The following is a 24439-nucleotide window of genomic DNA, read 5'->3' on the forward strand; positions in this document are numbered from 1 at the left end:
TAAGTCACACCCGGACAAGGTCGGGTTATACTGCTAGTATATATATATATATTTTTTTGTATAATTATGTATTGTTAATATAACAATACATAAAGACGGGCTAGAGTTGAAGTGCTCAGCATGAGCTAGAATTCATCTTATAGTAAAAATAGATACATAAGGGTGGAAAACCACAGGAATAATACCATAAGTCCAACGCAAGATATAATATGTGTGCGTGTATGATGTATCTATTTTTACTATAAGATGATATATATATATATATATATATATATAATACTCACACAAACATGGATATTTAAACATTACACGCACACACACACACACATATATATACTAGCAAAGATACCCGGCGTTGCCCATGTTACATGCAATTGAAAAATGAGACTTTTCTCTTATATTTTCTGTAAGGAACTGGAATACATATGATTCGAATTTCATCAAAATTGCACATGAGGGTTCTTTCCCTCTTTACACGCCCTAAAAAAATTCTAATCATGAGACATGCATCCCATACTATTGATCTTTATGCGCATATTCCAAAATTTCAGTCTTCTGGAACCTGTAAAAAAGATTTTGCTCCTGAAAAATGGAGCTCATGGAGCTCTAAAATGTGGGAATGAAGGCCCCTATTGGGGGTGGGGGTGATAATGTCAACCAGAGAAGTTGAATTGTTGGGAATGTTTTTAACTTGGGTGTTATAGTATGCCTCTTTATATGTGAGAGTATAGTCTCACTTTAATAGTTTCAGTATGAAATTGAAAGTATTAAAGTGAAAGTATTTGAAATTACAGTAGTGACATGTTATTGTTTCACTTTTGACAGGTAATACTGAAATAGTGGAGGAGACATGATATTGCTGTGGGCTCGAACTATGCAGGAAGTTAAAAGTTTTTTTGCCCTAAGACACTACATGGACCCTAAAAGGATTTTGCTTCTGTAAAATGGACCTCATGGAGCTGAAAAATGTGGGAGTTAAGGCCCCTATTGGTGATGGGTGTATTAATGTCAACCAGAGAAGTTTAATTGTTGGGAATCTTTTTAACTTGTATGTAATATGTATTGTTTGAATTGCTTTGAAATAGGAAATATATGTATGTTCACTGAGTTTGTAAAAGAGAGCAAAGCTACAGGAAACCAAAAATAATGATCACAATAATCAGTCAGCTACCGTAGCCTAGTCGTTACTACTCCCCAATGTAGGATTCCTCACCATACAGGTGACAGGCACAGCTTTAAGATGCATTATGGATCTATAGCAATTGGAAGGGCATGACCCAATTGAAACAACAATGTGTGACGTTTGGAGTAAAGGGAAATGAAAGTGTCGCCTCTGAAGTTTGCAAATGACCACTATACCGATAGGTAACTGCAGAAAAAATTTACAATCAATAAATGTCTTAGAACAACCAGTCACTCATTTGGGAAGGCCCTGAAATCAATGTTACCAACTGGAGACTATGTGTGTCGCAGTGATAATAAAAAGACTCAAAGGAGGTCTGCAACGAAATAATTTTACTCAACACTTGCAAGTGAATCAGTGGAGGCAAAGATGCGTCTCATTTACTTGACAATTTATGCACCACATTGCAGAAATCACAATGTAAGTATATCTGAAAGGATAGTCTTACACTGTTGTACCGTTGAATTACAAATAATGGTCATCTGTTATGTTCGGGTGACCCTATTGCTACCAATGGTACAGCCGTATTCGTCTTTGCTTAGGAAAAATGACTAAATTGTGGGTGTGAAGTCCCCATGAAGGGGTCTTTGTAACTTCTAAGAAGAAAACAATTTAGAAGTATTACTTTATTTGTGTGTAATATGTATGGTTAAAATTTCATCAACATCAAAAATATATGAATTTTCATGGGGGTTATGGCCATTATACATAGAATATAATTTCCAAATTTCATAAAGATCCATTCAATACTTTTGACGAAGTTTTGGATAAGAAAACAAATGACTAATGTGTGTGTTTGTGTGCATATGTATGTGTGTGTGTATGGGTGTATATATGTATAGATATCTGTATGCATGTATATATGTGTATATCTGTGTACATATTAGATGTACACCAATATATATACATCTACACATATGTATACATATACATGTATGCATATAGATCTATATCTATATATATATCTATACATATATGTGTACATATTGTGTACATATACATGTATATGTATACATATACATCTCTCTCTCTCTCTTTCTCTCTCTCTCTCTCTCTCTCTCTCTCTCTATATATATATATATATATACACACCATTAAAGTGAAAGTATCTGTCATTACAGTATCGAAATGTGATTGTTTCAGTTAGTGGAATAGTCATGCCCTTCCAATTGCTATAGATCCATAGTGTTTTTGTTTCACTTTTGACACGTAATACTTAAATAGTAGAGGAGATATGATGTTGCTATGGACTCGAACTATGCAAGAAGTTAAAATTTGTTTTGACTAAAACACAACCGGAACCCTAAGTAAGGCATGTGTAAAATTTGAATGAAATTGGTTGTGTAGTTCTCGAGTTTTAGGGATTCATACAGACAGACAGACAGACACACATTCTCATTTTTATATATATAGATATATATACACATTTTATTTAAAACTGCAAAATTATCCCAGAACTGTTAAAGATCTGTTTTTTACTTGTTTCAGTGATTTGAATGCGGCCATGCTGGAGCACCTCTTTATGTATGTACATTCAAAAGTATATACACAAACAAAGAGTGCATGTTGAAGAATGTTACAACACTAATTGTTAGTGTGTAGAATGCAATGTATGCGATGCAGGTTCGATTCCCGGGTGAACCCATTTACAATCATAATAAGAATAATGAAGAAGAAGAAGACGAAGATTGAAGTTTAATATTTCTGGAAATATTTATTTGTCATAATAAAAAAAAGCAAAAGATTGAAGTCCAGGAATAATTCCAAAAACCATCAAAGAATTTTCTGAAACATCCAAACCAAGAACTTCACAGACTTCATTTTCATTTCCTCTGAGGAGTAAATATTTGCGATTATCTTCAAATATCAGGATTTCACTATCTTCGGATGTTTTCTCTTCAATATTTTGAGATATTTCGTGAATATTGTTTCTTCTTTCTGTTATATAAACACATTCACCAATTATGGTTAAATAAGGTCTTGAAATATAATATTGCAGAAAAGAAGACATCCTGTTTTCTATTCTTATCCTCCTCACCAACGACTTTTCCCTGAACAATTCCACAAAACACCAATCAATCCACCATCCAAACTCCTCATTTTTCTCCATCTCCCTCCTCGTAACAACAACATCACCAAAAGAAGTGACTCCCACATCCACCACCCCTTCATCTCCCTCAAACCTTCCATATCTCCCCACCTCCCCCCTACACACTTCATCTTTACATTTTCCATCTTTCATATCAACCACATCCACATAATAAGAGTCAAAGGTGTCGGGGTCTTTGCAATAATAGTAATACTTGTTGTTCTCCCATTCTCTTCTGTATTTCTTTTGTCTCTCTTCTTGAGTTATGTCTCTAATATAATGACCACCACACACGAGTTGATTGTCGTTGTATTTATAAATCCTGTTGTAGTATTTCTCAGTTCTGATGGTTTCTAAACAACAGAGATCCCTGTTGAAGACCCTCATTTCTCTCCCAAAGGCGACAATGAAACATTCATCTGTCCACCGACATATGTCCAGTGGTGCTTCTTCTTGTTGTTCATGTTGAAGTATGTTCACTGTTGTTGTTGTTGTTCTGATTAATGTGAGACTTTCTCGAAACATCAACACACTCACATTCTCATCTAACTTAATTAGTTTTCTGTTCAGGTCCCTAATGTCCCTATAATCATAATTAACAGGTTCCTCGAATGCAGGAATGGAAAAAGGGACCATTGCTGTTCTATATGGAAGTCTCCTCACTGATATTTCATCAATTCCTGAATTATTAATCTCCGCTATGTAATTACCACATCTCACCTTTAATCTACCTTTACCAATTATTTCACCTGATTTACCTCTTCTTCCTCCATCTCCATCTCCTCCTTTGTATTCCAATTTATTAATTAATTCATTACTGAATATTTCCTTGTTTGTCTGAGATGTAATGGAAGGGAAACAAAGACCAGAATCAAGATTTAATAACGACACAGATTCCAGAATCTTCACTTGGTCCCCATCAATCTTTATGCAATGACATTCAATCAATTCAATATGGACACACCAGTAAATACCCCCCACTTTTCTCCATATTACACCATAAGGGATGAGACTTGGCCAAACTCTAGATTTCTTCAAATCTTCTCCATTCAGTTGAAATATTTCTTTTCTTTTAGGAACCGTGGCCATTATGTGTTTTCCTTGTGTAAAACATACACCACCAACTAAACTTGCCACATTTCTGTGACATAGCAGCTCCCCATCTTTATCAAATATTTTAATATTTCCATTATTGGCTTTTTCACACACAACTGTCTTTCCGTCATCAGAAATATCAAAATCATTTACTTGAACAGGAAATTCGTCTGTTTGTAAACGAGCAACCAGGAAGCTTTCTCGATTCACCATAAACAACCCTTCAACATACAATTCATTCTGTCTCCTCCTGGGGCTTCCAACAAACCTTGGTCCTTTACAGTCTATACTGGAGAAATATACATCATCTTTATAAATTCTTGTATTTAAAAATATTCTCTTGTATTCCCCATTCTGGGTCAAACACAAAATGTTTTTATATCCAGATGAACCTAAATATTTCTCCCATCCACCCTGAATGTACAAAAAACTGTCATCAATTGTCATCCTGTCATAACCAAAATAAAACTCCATGTAATGTCTGACTGAATGTAAATATTGACCATCACTGTTGAAGAAAATGATGAATCTTCTGTTTAAGACAATGATGACATCTTCAACAGTAACATTAATATCCTGGATGTAATCATAATATTTTCCATCTTCGTCTCTCCATATTAATGGTTCAGGTATGTTTATTTGTTTTATTTCCTTCACACACAAATGTATTTCATCAATATCTACAAAATACAAATGACATATGTCTCTCCATTTACTAAAAACCATTTGATTGTTTGATAAAGAAGCCACAAATTCATATTTATTTCTCGTTTGGTAAATTACCAACGACAATGGAAATTCCACTTTTAATGTCAACAGTTGGCATTTATTATTATTAGAATAATCCCTATTCATAATGACCAGTGTGTTTGACTGCCATCGACACATTTTAATAAATCTATAAGCATTCACTTTGATTGAATCCAAAAGTTGACCATCCAATGTGAATATCTTAAAGTTTCCATTCTCCTTGTCCCATCCTGCAATCAGATTATTTTCAGCTATAACCAAAGATGTAATCTCCACTGGTCCTTTGTCTCCTAAATGTCGAGGGAGAGGAATACGTCTGCCTTTATCAGAAACTGTCAGGTCTTGTAGATATAAAGAGGAAGACAACATTTCACTGAGAGAAATGTTTCTGGAAAATACATCTACCAGGTCGAAATAATAATTAAGTTGATTATTTGTAACGAAATCATTAACCAAAAAATTATGATCGTTTATAGCAAACATACGGCTGCTGTCTACAAGATACACAAACATTTGGTCAATAGATCCACCATAGAGATTGGGGGGATGTTTCACTTGGGACATTAAAACACTGGGGACCATCTGACAACTGCCATGACCACCACCACCTATTCTAGTGTTGTACTGAAATGCTTTTCCCTTAGTAACAATTAATAGCTTTTCTGTTTTCTTGTCTATTGATAATGATTTTACAAAATAATCGATCTTAATTGTCATAATTATTTCAACTTGATTATGATAATTGATGGCTAAAATATCTAAATGGGATGGTTTATCACAATAACAAACAATTTCACCTTCACCCATCTTACACACCCGTACATAAGGCTGCCTTAATGATACACTTCTCACTGTCTTTGATGGGTTTCCAATGACCCTTAATTGTTTCTGTAGGGGTAATGTGACACCTATTTGATTAGAATCCCATCGACATATATCTGTAGCTGTAGACGGCAGAGATAATCTCGACACAATGTCTCCTTCATTAGAAATGTATAACAAGCAATCATGGTTGATGTCGGACACCACCAACTGTCCATTCTCCAGATTACATATTTCGCCAATGACAAGTTTTTTGTCATTCTCCTTTTCTTTGAGTCGTAGATTTAGATTTCTGATATAAGGATTTTTCGTGTGTAAACAACAGCCAGACGACCGGTCTTGATACTTGTAAAGAAGGACCCTGTTGAGTTGAGTGTCCGGTAGATAAACAGTTCCTTGGAAAACAGCAATGTGAGGGTGAACAGGGAAAGGCAGTTGCCACTGCCATTTCATTTCTCCATATATATCATAACATATCAGAATAGAGTGTCTCTTGAAGAGGACATAAAAATAAACATTATCAGAGTAGATGTGATGAGGGTAGCCATAGAATGGAAGGTATTTTTGAAAAAGTTCTTCACCACATGTGGAATAAAATACCATTTTATTTTCCCTTCCATCTACGACTACAAAATTAATTGGAGTTGCAGCAATGGTGACATTAGAATGTCCCAGAGAAATTCTTTCTGTAATGTCAACTTTATCTTCGTTGATCAATAGGATATGGATCTCATTTTTGTTTTCAGTGGTGGTCACAGCTAAACACTTATTTGATACAATATGACATATTTTTATGTAATCAGTTTGGACCTTTATTAAAGGACCTTTTCTTAGTTCAGGACAGGTGATACACTGAAATCCTTTTATTTCACGATAAAATACCAGGAATCTGTTTGTGTTTATTCTACAAGAGAAAGAAGGAAGCTCAAGGAAAACTAAATTATTTTGGTTAATTATTTCCCCATTATCAGTGAATAATTTAACTTTCTTGTTTCTGTAAATTATTAATATAGAAGATGTAGACATAGGTAGAATACTTGTAATGTTGTAGCAATCTTCAATATAAATATAGTCTTTCAAACTGGGGGTATGTAGCTGGTGGTTGAATGACAATTTAGGCCAAAAGTCTTCATTTATTTGAATGGCATGTGGTTTGCCAAAATAATCTATTACCAAAATGGTATCTTTACCAACAGAAATAGAGCGGCATTTCCTGCCAATGTCCCTCTTTGTCACACCACCTTTAGCCGAAATCCTGTAAATAATTTGTCCCTGGAGGACATAGAAATAGCTTTGGTACAGAGAGATTTTACTTGGGAGGTGCAGAGAATGGGTCTCTACCTCCCATAACTGTTGGCCATCCATATTGTAACAGATTACTCTGTTAATACTGGAAAATGTAATTAAAAGTATATTGTGGACCCCTACAGCAATATCTGTAGGTGCTTCTTTGGTAATGAATTGGTGTTTAATTCTATTCTCCCCCCAATCCATTTGGTAAACTGTCTTACCAAACATTTCTACACCTATAAGTGTAGAATGTTCCAAGTAAGCAACCAAATATAACCCCAACTGTATCTTTTTAATCTTGAAACTTATGGGGCTGATAATAAGAATAATTTTTTGGAAGGGGAGGGTTGCTAGAACCATGTCTTGACCAATTCTGGTGAAACTGGTGACAGAAGATGGACAATGGACATCATTTCTGTCACCGTCTCTTGTCACACAACATACTGTCATACAATGGTGGGAATAGGTTACCACTCCCCCCTGTATTACTATAATATCGGATATTGTGAGTTTGTCAAATTCTTCTCCAGATTCCACAATCTTTGCTTCTCTGGTCACAACTGGGCAAAGAGGTCGAAATTTCGTGGTTATTTTTGGTGTCTGAATGGTCTTCCATCTGTATGGATTGCTGGTGACATAAATGTCAAAGAGTCTTTGTTGAAACCATTTGAGATCCTGCTCAATAGAAATATTCTGTTCTTTAGTATATTTCAGCAAAATTTCAAGTCTCTCTTTGACCTTTTCTAAAATACAATTGGCACTTAATCCCAGACTTTCAAAATAGTTCCTCTCCTTAACTAAATGCTCCATAAACATCATGCAGCAATCATGTTGTAGACGAATCCTCTGTATTTTAGCAACTATTTGTTTTTCAGTTTCTTTTCTGCTTTCTTTGTCTCCATGTGTGGTGAGTCTTGCATCAGATATGGCCTTCACTGCTGATTCTCCCTCTGAACTACTAACACTACAATATCCTTCGGGAACTCCTTCTTCATCCCTTTTTGTTGTTGAGTCCCTTAAAGCGCTTTTCTGAGGGGTAGGTTTTGTTTGGTCTTCCATAGTGAATCTGTAATGAAATACAAGGAAAACATTTAGCTTTGTGAAAATATTAAGGTTTCAGGGAGATGATGTTTACTTCATTATTTGAAAATCACAAACAAAACATTTATGTATTTCTGTCAGTGAATTAATTTTGTCTAATTAATATTTAAACAACTTTTAGTTGTAATAATAATGATTAGAATTAAACAACTTATTACAGTCTAATTTAAGATGTATTAATAAGTTTCCTTAATTACATGGAGTCTAAATATTAACAATAATTATATTCACTGGAAATGATATTTGCTCTCAACATCACAAAGTAATAATCACGTGTGGTTTAGATTTATTTAACGATAATTAGTCAAAGAGATTCCCCTGCGCCAAAAGTATTCAATAATGAGACACTCCACTCTAGAGAAAATTAACTTTAATTGGTATACATGCTATATTATGTCCCAACACACATCAATCATGTTCAAATTTCGTTAACATGGAACAATTAGCAAAACATAGACTTTATGTTTCATAGACATTTGTCAGACACAAGACAGACTGAACATTTTGCTAGTTAGATGGAATATAAGTATTACTAATGATTATATGTACTGGAAATGATGGGACCGTCATGGTTGGCTTGGTTTCCATCATATTTACTTGGATTAAGAGATATCAATAAAGCTGGAGATGAAACTGTTCTTAACCTGACAAATGCTGTAAATATCTCAACATTCCAATATAATCCACACAATTATCATAGACAACATTGATTAAACTTGGAAAGCTTATCAAAAGATGGGCTTCCATATAATCACACTGATACACAGCATGTTGAGAGGATCGTTATTATTTGTTCCTGATTGAGATAATAAAGATTGGTTAATGAATAAGCCCAATTAATGAAAGGTAGGTTCATCTTAATTATATTCAATATAAGGGACAGTGTTTGGGTAGCAATGAGAAAGATGTGTTTGTATAAAAAGGGGTTTGGCAGGGGAAGTGTGTTTTGTTTTGTGTTAGGTGAGGAGATATAACTTGGTGTAGTTTATTATGAAGTATTGGGGGTTTAATGAGGTGGATTAGGAAATATTGGTGGGGTGTTTAATGACATTCTGGTGACTCATCATCATCAGAATGATCCTCCACCCCCTCCTTGGTCTATAAAATAATGACTGTTACTCTATTGACCCCAGCAGGAATGGAAAGTAAAAGTGACCTCCTTCAGGATGTCAGCTCTTTGAATATACATGGACTAAACAAGAACATATTTTTGGAAAAAGCTGGATAAGGCTATGTTGTTGTTATTGGTGTTGTTGTTGACAACAAAGTTTATAAAGAGAAAACCAGATAATTACAATTATTTCAACTGTAAAATTAAATTGGAATTAATACAAAAACTCATAATAATTATATGAGATTTTAATCTAATTGTATATGTATTTATATACACATGCATACATATATATGAATGAATGTGTATAATATATATATACAAGGATGCACATATGTATATTTATACATCCATATGTATGTTTGATCATCATTTTACCCCCACTTTCTATGCTGGAATAGGTTGGATGGTTCAAAGAATATTTTGCCTGAAGTCACATTTTCTGATTTTATTTCTACAGCTGGATGCTCTTCCTGACACCAACCAATGCACAAAGTGCACTGGGTGCAACTTATGGCGCCATCACTGGAGACAATTGCCATGTCCTTGACAAAACTAAAAGTTCCCCTCAATCTCTGGGCTTCACATATACCTTGGGATGAGGGTAATAAATATATGGAAAGGAGTGTTTGAGTGTTGGGGAGAGACTCAGGTAGGTCCAGTAACATCCCGAGTTTCATTGGAAGAATGGTGAAGAGAAGAGATTTACAATAAGATAGTAGAGTAAAAAGAAGAAGAGAGAGTGATTGAGAGATGAAAGATAGGGGTAGGGGTGATAGGGGTATGGCAGTAGGGACACAGGTGACAGTGACATGGGTGATATGAAGGATGTGTGATATTGGAAGTCATTGATAAGTTATGTGTCTTAGAGGGGTGAGTGAGAGGGGTGTGATAAATATGAGAGGGTAGCAAAAGGGCTGAAGGTGTAGACTATGTGAGTATATGTGTAATGTATTTTTTATTAATATTTAGCAGAACTAACAGAGTAACTCAAGATCTGAGAGTTTCATGTGTTGACACTCATCAAACTAGTTCTTTGGAGGTCTGGGAATATACCTCAAAAGAACCAGTTGTATAAATGCCAATAAATGAAACTTTCGGATCTTGGGTCACTTCTGCTAAATACTGATATAAATATATATATATATATATATATATATATATATACACATACACACAGAGATGCTTGTGTAGTTATATGAATGTACCTTCACATAACCATGTATAAATATTTGTGTATGTATATATGTATGTTTATAGATATGAATCAATGAATGACAAAGGAATATGAGTTATGTAATCACTTCCATTAGCTTTCAGCTGTTTCTGCTACAGGAAGCAGTAAACTCGAGCTGATTCTGTGTGTAGGTGTCTGTGCATTTGTTTATGTTTATGTTTGTAATCTATTTTAAGTTGCTCCAAGCAGTCACATCTGTCAACCAATCACCCCCACCTTGGAAGACATGGGAAATAAGAACTTTTGTTCTTGCAAAAATGGTTTTGTATTAGCACTAGGAAGGCTGTCTGTCTGTAAAACAATGTTACAATAATATATTCATCTAACCCATGCTAGCATACAAAATCATATGTACAATCAAACATAAGTAAAACCATGTTTATACATTCATATACACACACACACACGTGTGTCTATGTGCATTTGGTGTTAGTAAGATCATCCAGTTGTAGAAATCTTGCCAAATCTTTCATTGGAGCTCACCAATGTCCTCTGGCTCACTGCTTCCTCTTCAACTGTCCTACCCATGCCAGTTTGGGAAAATGGATGTCAAAACCTTTATAATACATCAGATGATGTATTTTCTCTTCTGTATTTTCCCTCTCATAATTTTGTTTTGTTTCTTGCCAGGTTCTTGTGAGTCCCACTCAGTCAAGTGTATGACTACACTCGATGAGGGTCACCAATCCTCACCTGGTTTCAAGCAAGAGAATATTTCACCAAGTTCTTCAAACATGAACAGCAGAATGGTTGGATATGTTTTCTGGTGGAACACCGCAAACAAACGACACTGTTTGTGTGACTTGACATTTGTTTATAATTAGCAGCTGATGTCAAGACAAGGGGACACGAGCAGACATGCATACACAGACATATGCATACACTTACAAGTACAAATGTAGATATGCACACATGAATATATACACACACATATATATACCATAGGATTTATCAATTCCATGTACGAAACCCACTCACAAGGCTTGGGTCAACCTGGAACATTAGAAGAAGTTACTTCTTTAAGGTGCTGTGAAGTGGGACTGAACCTGAGACCACAAGGTTTTGAAGTGAATTCCTTAACCTTACAGCCATGCCCCCATCTGTTTTTGGTAATATTTTGAAGATAATAATAATAATGATAATCCTGAAATTTTAGGTGTGGGGGTTAGTTGATTACATCACACCCAGCCCCTAACTGGTTCTTATTTTATCAATCCCAAAAGGACGCATGGCAAAGTCCACCTTGGCAGAATTTGAACTCAAAACGTACACTTGTAAGAAATGATGCAAAGCATTTTGTAACGATTCTGCTTGTTCATCACATTAATGATGACGATGATGATGACGATGACGATGACAATGTCGATGATGATTTCTTTTATTTTTCAATTTTAATAAAAATGATTTCAAATTTTGGCACAAGGCCGGCAAGTTCAAGGAAGGGGCCAGTTTGTTACACCAACCCCAGTACTCAGCTAGCAATTAATTTATCGATCCCAAAATGATGAAAGGCTAAGTCAGCCTTGGTGGAATTTGAACTCACAATGTAAAGACAGACAAAATGGTGGTCAACATTTTGCCTGGCATCCTGGTAATGCTGCCAGCTCATCACAATAATGATAATCCTTTCTTACTATAGGAAGAAGGCCTGAAATTTGGTATGAGGGGACTAGTAAATTACATCAACCCCAGTGCGTAGCTGGTACTTATTCAATCAACCCCAAAAGGATGAAAGGCAAAGTCAACCTCAGTGGAATTTGAACTCAGAACGTAGCAGCAGATGAGTCTTCATAATAATAATAATAATAATAATAATAATAATAATTAATAATAATAATGATAACAACCCTACCTTTCCTATTTTATATCCTTCATATGTCCCCTTTTACTTTCATCTCTCTCTCTCTTTCTCTCTCTCCTTTTAAATATCAACTTCAACATTTTATTTCCCTTCTTTTACATATATATATATATATATATATATATATATATATATATATATATTCCATTATTCTTGTACTTGTTTCAGTCATTTGACTGTGGCCATGTTGGAGCAGTGCCTTTAGTGAAGCAAATCAACCCCAGGACTTATTCTTTGTAAGCCTAGTACTTATTCTATTGGTATTTTTTGCCAAGCTTCTAAGTTACAGGGATGTAAACACACCAACATCGGTTGGCAAGCAATTTTGGTGGGACAAAAATAGAGGCACAATTACGTACCTATTTGGTTTCTTAGCTTATATTTCTGTAAAATTGATTTACAAATTTTGAATTTTCCATGAAACATAAAATCTAAAACTTTTTGTCATTAAATAGAATTTACATTTTCTTTCTTTAGAATTCATCAAATATTTTTGAGATTGTTCAAGAAAATATGAACTTTCTCTTCTTGTAAAAGTATTTGAAATCCTGGACACATTTTTTATAGTTTATAAAACGGTAGGAGGAAATAAGCACAAATGTGAAGAGTGTGTGTGTATATATGTATGTATGCAAGTGTGTATCTCTCTCTCTCTCTCACTTTATATATATATATATATATATATATATATATATATATATATATTCTTTCCATCATTTAATCATGCTATAAATGTGTTAGTACTTATTGCTTAATTAAAATATCAACTTCATTTCCTAACCTAGCTGATCCCCAAATAGTTAAAATATGTACCGGACTTAAAAAGAAATACTGGTGCTCATATGATCAGTTAAATGCATGAAGGCAATGCTCCAGCATGGCCATGGTTCAATAAATAAAGGAGTAAAACACATCAGCCACACATTACATACATAACTTGAAATCTCTCCACCACCATGACCACCACCATCTAATCTGTTAACCTGTCTCTATAAATGTCACACCCCCTCTTCAATTATTATTCATGTCTTTCTTATCCACAAATCTACACTTAAAAAAAACCCATCACTATTCTATTTCTCAACCAAGTTGATAATTCCACAGAAATCTCCAAGAATATTTCGAAATTTACCAAAATATAACATAAATTATTCCTTCAAATACAATATTTAAATGTAATTTATAAAAATATATCAAAAATATAATCTTCTTAAATTTAATAGGATGTTTAACTTTTATAATGTCAAAATACAATTTATAAAGTTGAAATATGAAAATTATTTTTATAAACTGAATATTTGAAATGTAAAGCATCAGTTGTGGCGTGCAAGAGAGACGATTGCGCTGGTATGGACATGTGGTGAGAATGGAGGAGGATAGCTGCGTGAAAAAGTGCCACACCCTAACAGTTGAGGGAACCCGTGGAAGAGGTAGGCCCAGGAAGACCTGGGCTGAGGTGGTGAGGCAAGACCTTCGTACATTGGGCCTCACCGAGGCGATGACTACGGACCGAGACCTTTGGAAATGGGCTGTGCGTGAGAAGACCCGGCAAGCCAAGTAAGATCGTTGCCAGTGCCCCTGGACTGGTTCTTGTGCGGGTGGCACATGAGATGCACCATTTTGAGCGTGGCCGTTGCCAGTACCGCCTGACTGGCTCCTGTAGGATTTTCGAGCGAGATCGTTGCCAGTGCCCCTGGACTGGCTTGTGCGGGTGGCACATAAAAGACACCATTTCGAGCGTGGCCGTTTTCGTGCGGGTGACACGTAAAAGCACCCACTACACTCTCTGAGTGGTTGGCGTTAGGAAGGGCATCCAGCTGTAGAAACTCTGCCAAATCAGACTGGAGCCTGGTGTTGCCATCCGGTTTCACCAGTCCTCAGTCAAATCGTCCAACCCATGCTAGCATGGAAAGCGGACGTTAAACGATGATGATGATGATGATGATATTTGTTTAAAATAAATTAAAATTATGGTTTCTGTTGTTGATGTTTAACTGAAAGTCAATTCTTATCTAGTAACCCTATGGTCAGACATTCTAGCCATGACCCCACCCATAAGTCATTATTATCTAACATGTTTTTAGGGGCACCTTTGGGACTTTGCTGTTGGTTTTGTAATAGAGTTTATAATAATTGCAGAAAATGTGAAGTAATTCTCAGAAGCCATCCATCTGGTAAATAATATCGAAGATGGTGAAAAAACATATTTAATGCATTGCACATTAAAAAGGTTGATGTAGGATAAAGATGTGCTGAGAGAGAAAATATATGTTGTCACCAAATTGTTTAATATTTAAACAATTCTTCTTGTTTGCTTCAAGATATAAAATAGAAATGAAATCACCAGAACAATTTCATTTATATTCAAAGTTTAATATTAAAATTTTAAAAAATCAGTTTAAAGAATTTGATTGATTGAAAGAAGAAAAAGATTAATTAGTAGAGTCGTTAGAACGTTGGACTTAATACCTTGTGGTATTTATACTGAGTCTTTGTCTGCTGAGTTCAAATCATGCCGAGATTAATTTTGATTTTTATTATGCAAGGGTCGATAGTTAAAATGCCCGTCTGAGGTGGTGGTCTGATGGAATTATATTTTTGACAAGATTTCTTCATCATCATCATCATCATCATCGTTTAACGTCCGCTTTCCATGCTAGCATGGGTTGGACGATTTGACTGAGGACTGGTGAAACCGGATGGCAACACCAGGCTCCAGTCTGATTTGGCAGAGTTTCTACAGCTGGATGCCCTTCCTAACGCCAACCACTCAGAGAGTGTAGTGGGTGCTTTTACGTGTCACCCGCACGAAAACGGCCAAGCTCGAAATGGTGTCTTTTATGTGCCACCCGCACAAGCCAGTCCAGGGGCACTGGCAACGATCTCGCTCGAAAATCCTACAGGAGCCAGTCAGGCGGTACTGGCAACGGCCACGCTCAAAATGGTGCATCTCATGTGCCACCCGCACAAGAACCAGTCCAGGGGCACTGGCAACGATCTTACTTGGCTTGCCGGGTCTTCTCACGCACAGCCCATTTCCAAAGGTCTCGGTCCGTAGTCATCGCCTCGGTGAGGCCCAATGTACAAAGGTCTTGCCTCACCACCTCAGCCCAGGTCTTCCTGGGCCTACCTCTTCCACGGGTTCCCTCAACTGTTAGGGTGTGGCACTTTTTCACGCAGCTATCCTCCTCCATTCTCACCACATGTCCATACCAGCGCAATCGTCTCTCTTGCACGCCACAACTGATGCTTCTAATGTTCAGCTTTTCTCTCAAGATACTTACACTCTGACGGGTATTCACATTGACATTACACATCCAACGGAGCATACTGGCTTCATTCCTTGCGAGCTTACGTATGTCCTCAGCAGTTACAGCCCATGTTTCACTGCCATGTAGCATGGTTGTTCGTACGCATGCGTCATACAGTCTGCCTTTTACTCTGAGTGAGAGTCCCTTTGTCGCCAGCAGGGGTAAGAGCTCTCTAAACTTTGCCCAGGCTATTCTTATTCTAGCAGCTACACTTTCAGCGCACCCACCCCCACTACTAACTTGGTCGCCCAGATAGCGGAAGCTATCGACTACCTCTAGTTTTTCACCCTGGAATGAGATAGAAGTTGTTTCCTGTTTGTTTGCAGTCTTTATTGCACCTGAACATCTGCCACAAACAAAAACTAACTTGCTAGTTAACCTGCCTTTGATGTTGCTGCACCTCTTATGTGTCCATAGCTTGCACCGGGTACATCTTATAGAGTTACTACCTACTCCTTTTCTACATACTGAGCAGGGCCATCTACCTGAAGGGGTTTGTGTTTTATCTACCTTCCTACTTATTAGGATTTTGGTTTTAGCTAGGTTGACTCTAAGGCCCTTCAATTCTAGACCTTGCTTCCACACCTGAAACTTCTCCTCTAGTTCTGATAGTGACTCCGCAATTAGGGCAAGGTCATCAGCATAGAGGAGCTCCCAGGGGCAACCTGTCTTGAACTCCTCTGTGATTGCCTGGAGGACTATTGTAAATAATAGGGGGCTGAGGACGGAACCTTGGTGGACCCCTACCTCTACCCGGAATTCATTGCTGTACTCATTTCCAACCCTCACCTTACTGGCAGCATCTCTGTACATGGCTCGCACAGCTCTCACTAACCATTCTTCTATCCCAAGTTTCCTCATTGACCACCAGATAAGGGATCGGGGGACCCTGTCAAAGGCTTTCTCCATGTCAACGAAAGCCAGGTACAGAGGTTTATCCTTAGCTAGGTATTTCTCTTGCAACTGTCTCACTAGAAATAAGGCATCAGTAGTGCTTTTACCTGGCACGAACCCAAACTGCATCTCATCTAAATTGATTCGCTCCCTAATTAGTTGGGCTATGACCCTCTCTGTAACTTTCATAACCTGATCTAACAGCTTGATGCCTCTGTAATTATTTGTATCTAAAGCGTCCCCTTTACCTTTGTAGCAGTTGACTATGATGCTGCTACACCAGTCATAGGGTATGACTCCTTCGTGTATCACCTGGTTCGTAATACGGGTGACTAGGCTATAGCCAACACTGCCAGATATTTTGAGCATCTCTGCAGTGATTCCTGATGGGCCGGGGGCTTTCCCGGTCTTCATACTCTTAATTGCTTTATCTACCCTGGTACTATCAACTCGGATAGCTGGTCCCTCTATTGGGTCGACATAAGGCAGGCTCTCTTTCTCCCATTCATTCTCTTTATTAAGCAATCTATCGTAGTGGCATCTCCAGACCTCTTTCTTTGCATCCTCATTTAATGCAAGCGTACCATCATCCATGCGAACACATTTCTCTCCTACAACATCACTATTCTCTCTCCTACACTGTCTTGCAACACGAAATACCTCGAGTCTTTGGTCCTCACGGCGCAGAACATTGGCAAATCTTTCCTTATCTGCTTCCCCTCTGGCTAAATAAACCTGTCGCCTAGCCTCCCTTCTGGCACATTGGTACAATTCCCTGCTACCACCGTTCTTCCAGTCCTTCCAAGCTTGTTTCTTTTGTCTAATAGCCCTGTCTACCTCCTTGTTCCACCACCACGTTACTCTGGGTCGGGAGGGGACCTTACACCACCCACAAATCTGGTCGGTGGCTTTCAACAGGTTGTCCCGCAGAAATCTCCAATTGTCTTCCACGTTGTATGATGCTATATCCCCTTCTATTTCGTTAAATGCTTCAAGTAACTTGTCTCTAAGTCTCTGTCCGTTTGCAGGGTCTTTAAGCTTCCACACCCTTCTTCTCCAAGCCTGTCTAATTCTGGGCACCCATTTTGCCTTAATCCCAAAGTCGCTAACTACTAATCTATGTTGTGGGGTACATTCTTCGCCAGGGTAGGTTTTGGCATTTATAAGCCGCCCTCTTTCCCTATTTCTGGTGAGGATGTAGTCGATTTGGCTAGAGTGTCTGCCGGAGCGGTAGGTGACTAGGTGACTGGCAGGTTTCCTGAAGTTGGTATTGCAGACCATAAGATTGGTTGCATCACAGAACTCCAGCAGTCTGGTTCCCTCCTCGTTGCGGGAACCGAAGCCATAGCCTCCATGTATGCCATGGAAGCCCCCAGCACGACGTCCGACATGACCGTTGAAGTCTCCAGCCACAAAGAGAAGGTCCCTGTCACTCGTCGACGAGGTAGTTTGCAAGAGGGTGTCATAGAATTGGTCTTTCAGACCATCTGGTAGCCCAGGTTGAGGTGCATAGGCTGAGATGACAGTAGCTAATCTATGATGAAGCACTAGTCTGATCTTAAGTACTCTGTCACTTACTCTAACGACCTCGATTACCTTATCCACCCATTTCTCCGCTAGAAGTATTCCTACGCCCCCAACCCCGTCAGTGTTCCCTGCCCAGAAAATCTTGTACCTGTGTTCTTTGCCTGTGAGGAACCTTGCAGAACCTCCTCTCCATCTTACTTCCTGGATGCAGCACATATCTACGCGTCTCCGTTCAAGCATCTCAACAATTTCACCAGATCTACCTTTCAGCGTACCGACGTTGAGAGTGCCAATCCTAACAGTATGGGTGTTGGGGGTGTGGGCCTGTAGCCTGGGAAGGGGAAAAGCAGTGTCGTGTACCTGAAAAGAAAACTTGCAATTGGAAGAATTCATAAGCAAAACAGTACCTACAACCTGCAAACATTTCTCAACCTTAATGCGCTACCCAAAGGTAGGGGAGAGGATGGCCAAGGCCACTAGATGGGTTCCGGGAGACAGCCGAGGTTGACAGGATGACAGAGGAATGAACTTCCGGTGGAGGGGGCGGGATGACAGAGGAATGAACTTCCGGTGGAGGGGGTGGGATGACAGAGAAATGAACTTCCGGTGGAGGGGGTGGGATGGCAGAGGAATGAACTTCCGGTGGAGGGGGTGGGATGACAGAGGAATGAACTTCCGGTGGAGGGGGTGGGATGACAGAGGAATGAACTTCCGGTGGAGGGGGTGGGATGACAGAGGAATGAACTTCCGGTGGAGGGGGTGGGAGGGCGGGTTACCGCCAGCGAGTAGATAGGGCTCTTAATTGTAGATTTTAAATATTTGAGAGACAACAATGCATAAATCGTAATTTTTTAAAAGAGCAATGAATTCTGGGTGATTAGAATATAACGTAGCATGAATTTAGGAAGCTTAGAAAATGAATAAGCATGAATATAAGACAACAACTGAATTCAATTGAATTTCATGGAGAGAAACAAGATAAATAATAGGGGGCAAAACTAAAGCGCAAGGTATTATGAGATGTTTGAGGCCGTAAATAAATAAAAAAATCTCTATCTTATCTGCATCTTGGGTATTTCGTCGTAGTATGTCAGCGAGATAATTTAGAATGGGTTTCTCATTTATATATAGCCAGAACCTGAAGACCTTAAGGAAAACTACGAAGGAGAGAGAGGATGGAGGGGTAGACAGAGGCATGGCGGGAGAAAAGATCATCATCATCATCATCATATATATATATAAAGAGAGAGAGAGAGAGAGAGGGGGGACCAGTCAAGCAGCACATCACGCTGTAATTCTTGGGCTGAGAAATCAACACTTAAAAGCCATAATTTTAAGGAGCGATAAGAATTTTTGAATAAAGGAAAATGGGTAGTGGTGGGTAGGTACCGCCAGCGAGTAGATAGGGCTCTTAATTGTAGATTTTAAATATTTGAGAGACAACAATGCATAAATCGTAATTTTTTAAAAGAGCAATGAATTCTGGGTGATTAGAATATAACGTAGCATGAATTTAGGAAGCTTAGAAAATGAATAAGCATGAATATAAGACAACAACTGAATTCAATTGAATTTCATGGAGAGAAACAAGATAAATAATAGGGGGCAAAACTAAAGCGCAAGGTATTATGAGATGTTTGAGGCCGTAAATAAATAAAAAAATCTCTATCTTATCTGCATCTTGGGTATTTCGTCGTAGTATGTCAGCGAGATAATTTAGAATGGGTTTCTCATTTATATATAGCCAGAACCTGAAGACCTTAAGGAAAACTACGAAGGAGAGAGAGGATGGAGGGGTAGACAGAGGCATGGCGGGAGAAAAGATCATCATCATCATCATCATATATATATATAAAGAGAGAGAGAGAGAGAGAGGGGGGACCAGTCAAGCAGCACATCACGCTGTAATTCTTGGGCTGAGAAATCAACACTTAAAAGCCATAATTTTAAGGAGCGATAAGAATTTTTGAATAAAGGAAAATGGGTAGTGGTGGGTAGGTACCGCCAGCGAGTAGATAGGGCTCTTAATTGTAGATTTTAAATATTTGAGAGACAACAATGCATAAATCGTAATTTTTTAAAAGAGCAATGAATTCTGGGTGATTAGAATATAACGTAGCATGAATTTAGGAAGCTTAGAAAATGAATAAGCATGAATTTAAGACAACAACTGAATTCAATTGAATTTCATGGAGAGAAACAAGATAAATAATAGGGGGCAAAACTAAAGCGCAAGGTATTATGAGATGTTTGAGGCCGTAAATAAATAAAAAAATCTCTATCTTATCTGCATCTTGGGTATTTCGTCGTAGTATGTCAGCGAGATAATTTAGAATGGGTTTCTCATTTATATATAGCCAGAACCTGAAGACCTTAAGGAAAACTACGAAGGAGAGAGAGGATGGAGGGGTAGACAGAGGCATGGCGGGAGAAAAGATCATCATCATCATCATCATATATATAAAGAGAGAGAGAGAGAGGGGGGGGGACCAGTCAAGCAGCACATCACGCTGTAATTCTTGGGCTGAGAAATCAACACTTAAAAGCCATAATTTTAAGGAGCGATAAGAATTTTTGAATAAAGGAAAATGGGTAGTGGTGGGTAGGTACCGCCAGCGAGTAGATAGGGCTCTTAATTGTAGATTTTAAATATTTGAGAGACAACAATGCATAAATCGTAATTTTTTAAAAGAGCAATGAATTCTGGGTGATTAGAATATAACGTAGCATGAATTTAGGAAGCTTAGAAAATGAATAAGCATGAATTTAAGACAACAACTGAATTCAATTGAATTTCATGGAGAGAAACAAGATAAATAATAGGGGGCAAAACTAAAGCGCAAGGTATTATGAGATGTTTGAGGCCGTAAATAAATAAAAAAAATCTCTATCTTATCTGCATCTTGGGTATTTCGTCGTAGTATGTCAGCGAGATAATTTAGAATGGGTTTCTCATTTATATATAGCCAGAACCTGAAGACCTTAAGGAAAACTACGAAGGAGAGAGAGGATGGAGGGGTAGACAGAGGCATGGCGGGAGAAAAGATCATCATCATCATCATCATATATATATATATAAAGAGAGAGAGAGAGAGAGAGGGGGGACCAGTCAAGCAGCACATCAGGCTGTAATTCTTGGGCTGAGAAATCAACACTTAAAAGCCATAATTTTAAGGAGCGATAAGAATTTTTGAATAAAGGAAAATGGGTAGTGGTGGGTAGGTACCGCCAGCGAGTAGATAGGGCTCTTAATTGTAGATTTTAAATATTTGAGAGACAACAATGCATAAATCGTAATTTTTTAAAAGAGCAATGAATTCTGGGTGATTAGAATATAACGTAGCATGAATTTAGGAAGCTTAGAAAATGAATAAGCCTGAATTTAAGACAACAACTGAATTCAATTGAATTTCATGGAGAGAAACAAGATAAATAATAGGGGGCAAAACTAAAGCGCAAGGTATTATGAGATGTTTGAGGCCGTAAATAAATAAAAAATCTCTATCTTATCTGCATCTTGGGTATGTAATGTGGTTGTCTTGTGATCTGAGTTCAAATCTTTTTTGTTGCCTCCCTGGGTTGCAGACTTAATCTATCACCTTTTTCAACACCATCACCTGGCCCTTGGGATGCTTTTAGCAGAGGATTTCTCTGTTGTATGCATTCATGTTAGGTCTCTTGTTTTGAGAATGTCTTTCTTCCATTCACCACTCTCACAGACCCTGGAAAAATAAAGGGCCATTGGCAGGGCCCTTCTCCCTTGCTAGGCTTTTAAAAAATTAAGTTTACAAAAAACCAACAATTAATTTCACTTGAGAATTAGAAATCTACTATAAACTACCTAAAATAGTGTATCCTTAGATGAACATATCCGTTCATTTAACTTAGATGAACATATCCGTTCACCACCACTAGCATGGACTATTAGAGAAAGTAGCTAAACCTCACCCAAATCACACGTGGAGCAATAAATTTCTAGCTGGCATTCACTGACTTGATCAACAAGCTTGGGGGAAATGACATGACAGCAACAACAACACCAACAATATCACACTCACAAGCATACACACACACACACACACACACACACACACCACTACCACAGTCACCACCACAACCATCAAGACCCAGAAAAGAAAATTAAATTCATGATGTATAAAAGGTTAATGAATGTAGGATCTGTTAGAAATAGCAGCCAAATCCCCTTCCAATAACACCATAGTGTCTTAACATAACTTTATACATATTTATGTATGTGACCAGTGACAGTTGAATTGTACATGAGAGCTAGATCTGTTAGAAACAGCAGCCAAATGCCCCTCCAGCCTACTGAAATTAATTGCAGTTTATAAATTCTATGGCTGTCTTTCAACAAATGAACAACAGGTCCATTTAACTGCAGCACTTGATATGCTAGAAACAACAGCAAGACTTTAGCAAACATATATGAAGAAAGAGAAGGGGCAATTTTGAAGTAAACACTCCATACAACCCCTCATAACTTTATTATTTTCTGGAATTTTCAGAAGAGTTTTGTGAATTTGTTCTCAACACAGAAATTGATACAGTTATGCAAAAGTGAAAAGGAAAGATTGTTTTTGTGTTTTTTAAGTGCTATTTAGCTGTTATTTTTAACACTTTCATGTATTGATGCTTTCATCATATTTCTCTCAATAAATTCATTTAATGATCTTTTGCTGGGGTTTAAGCACAAAGTCCAGACTGTCCATTTTCTAAATCTGCATTTTAAAGAAAAAATTTTAAAAGATTGTTTTAAATTTCAAAAAATTAAAACAAAATTTCCTGGAAATTGAAAAAACAAAACTGTTAGGAGTGATTATATGGGATGCTTAAATCAGAACTCCAGCATGGACAAAATATAGAAAGAAGCAGAAAGAAAAATATTTAAATATCTCATGTATCAATGCTTAATGGACACTAGGCCTTCTGCAAGAAATAGCAGTCAAGTCTCCTTGAATCACAGAATTACCTGTCTGTCTATTATCAGCTCTTCTTAACAGCATTTGGAATCAGATACCTTCCTTGCAACCCTCCCCCGTATAGACATTCAGTCCCAGGGCACCATTTTCTACCATACACATGTGATTATTCTTTGTCTCTTGGCACAAGGCCTGGAATTCTAGTAGAGGCAGCTAATCGACTCCATCGACCCTGCGTGTGAACGATTCTTTCACCTCACTGGCTTATACACACACACACACACACACACACACACACACACACACACAGTGTAACATCACTCACTCTCTCCCTCTCCATCTTTCTATTCATTTATTTACGTAATAATTCTCATTTTACTTTTAGCACAAGGCCTGCAATTATTGTGGGCAGCTAATCGATTACATTGACCCTATTACATGATTTGTGCTCAATTCATGACCATGGAACAATCAGATGCAAAGTTACCCTCACCAGAATTTGAACTCACAATGTGAAACTGTACAAAATGGCTGCAAGCATTTCCTCTGACATGTGAGGGATTCTGCCAACACGCTGTCTTATGAACATACACACACACATACTATAACTACAATAATATATATCATATATAGTTATATTAATATATATGCTTCTAGAAATAGCAGTCAAATTTCCTAAAATCACACATCATGCTGTGTTAGGTCTGAAGAATGTATCTGCATTGTAGGAAGGCTCGTTGGAATTACCAGCCAATTAAAGCTCTAATTACAGTGTACTTTCTAATGCATGTATATATGAGGTTGTAGTAACGTCTCACGCATGCGTGGAATTAAACAACCAAGCGTTCCCGCTTCTATTCTATCTCTTTCTCGGTCGGCCGGCCATGAGCATGGACGTGTCAAGCAGTGTCTCCAACATTCCAACCTGGAGACAGTCTCTTGCTGGCCAGCAATAGAGCATGGACGTGTTTAGCTGTCACTCTCCATCTTTCAGACTTACGCTCAACAGCTTGCTTACATCTACATAACAACGTCCCAACAACTATGCTCACACACACAGAAGCTGTAACAACAAACAAGAGCTAAAGATATATATATTTACCACCTGAATGAATGTTGTTTAGGTTGATAGTCCGGAGTTCAGCGTTCCGTTATATTTTAAATTTTATATAGGAAAGTCAGGTATACATCTAATGATGTATAACCAACTTTCCAATACTGGTGACCC

At 37.7% G+C, this 24439-nt stretch overlaps 1 protein-coding gene across 3 annotated transcripts in view; it reads right to left on the bottom strand.

Moving 5' to 3' along the window:
• Positions 1 to 2871: 2871 nt before the first annotated feature.
• The window catches only part of LOC149129287 (uncharacterized), a 39938-nt gene continuing 18370 nt past the window's right edge, over positions 2872 to 24439 (bottom strand). For all 3 annotated transcript variants that reach the window (XM_089346618.1, XM_089346617.1, XM_089346619.1), the window contains one exon: positions 2872 to 8295. In XM_089346618.1, the coding sequence (XP_089202744.1) occupies positions 2898 to 8295 (5398 nt within the window). In that variant the 3' untranslated portion in view covers positions 2872 to 2897. The remainder of the gene's footprint in view (positions 8296 to 24439) is intronic.

This window comes from Octopus bimaculoides, unplaced genomic scaffold (assembly GCF_046866305.1).
Source record: "Octopus bimaculoides isolate indiv1 unplaced genomic scaffold, ASM4686630v1 contig76, whole genome shotgun sequence".
Lineage (NCBI taxonomy): Eukaryota > Metazoa > Mollusca > Cephalopoda > Octopoda > Octopodidae > Octopus > Octopus bimaculoides.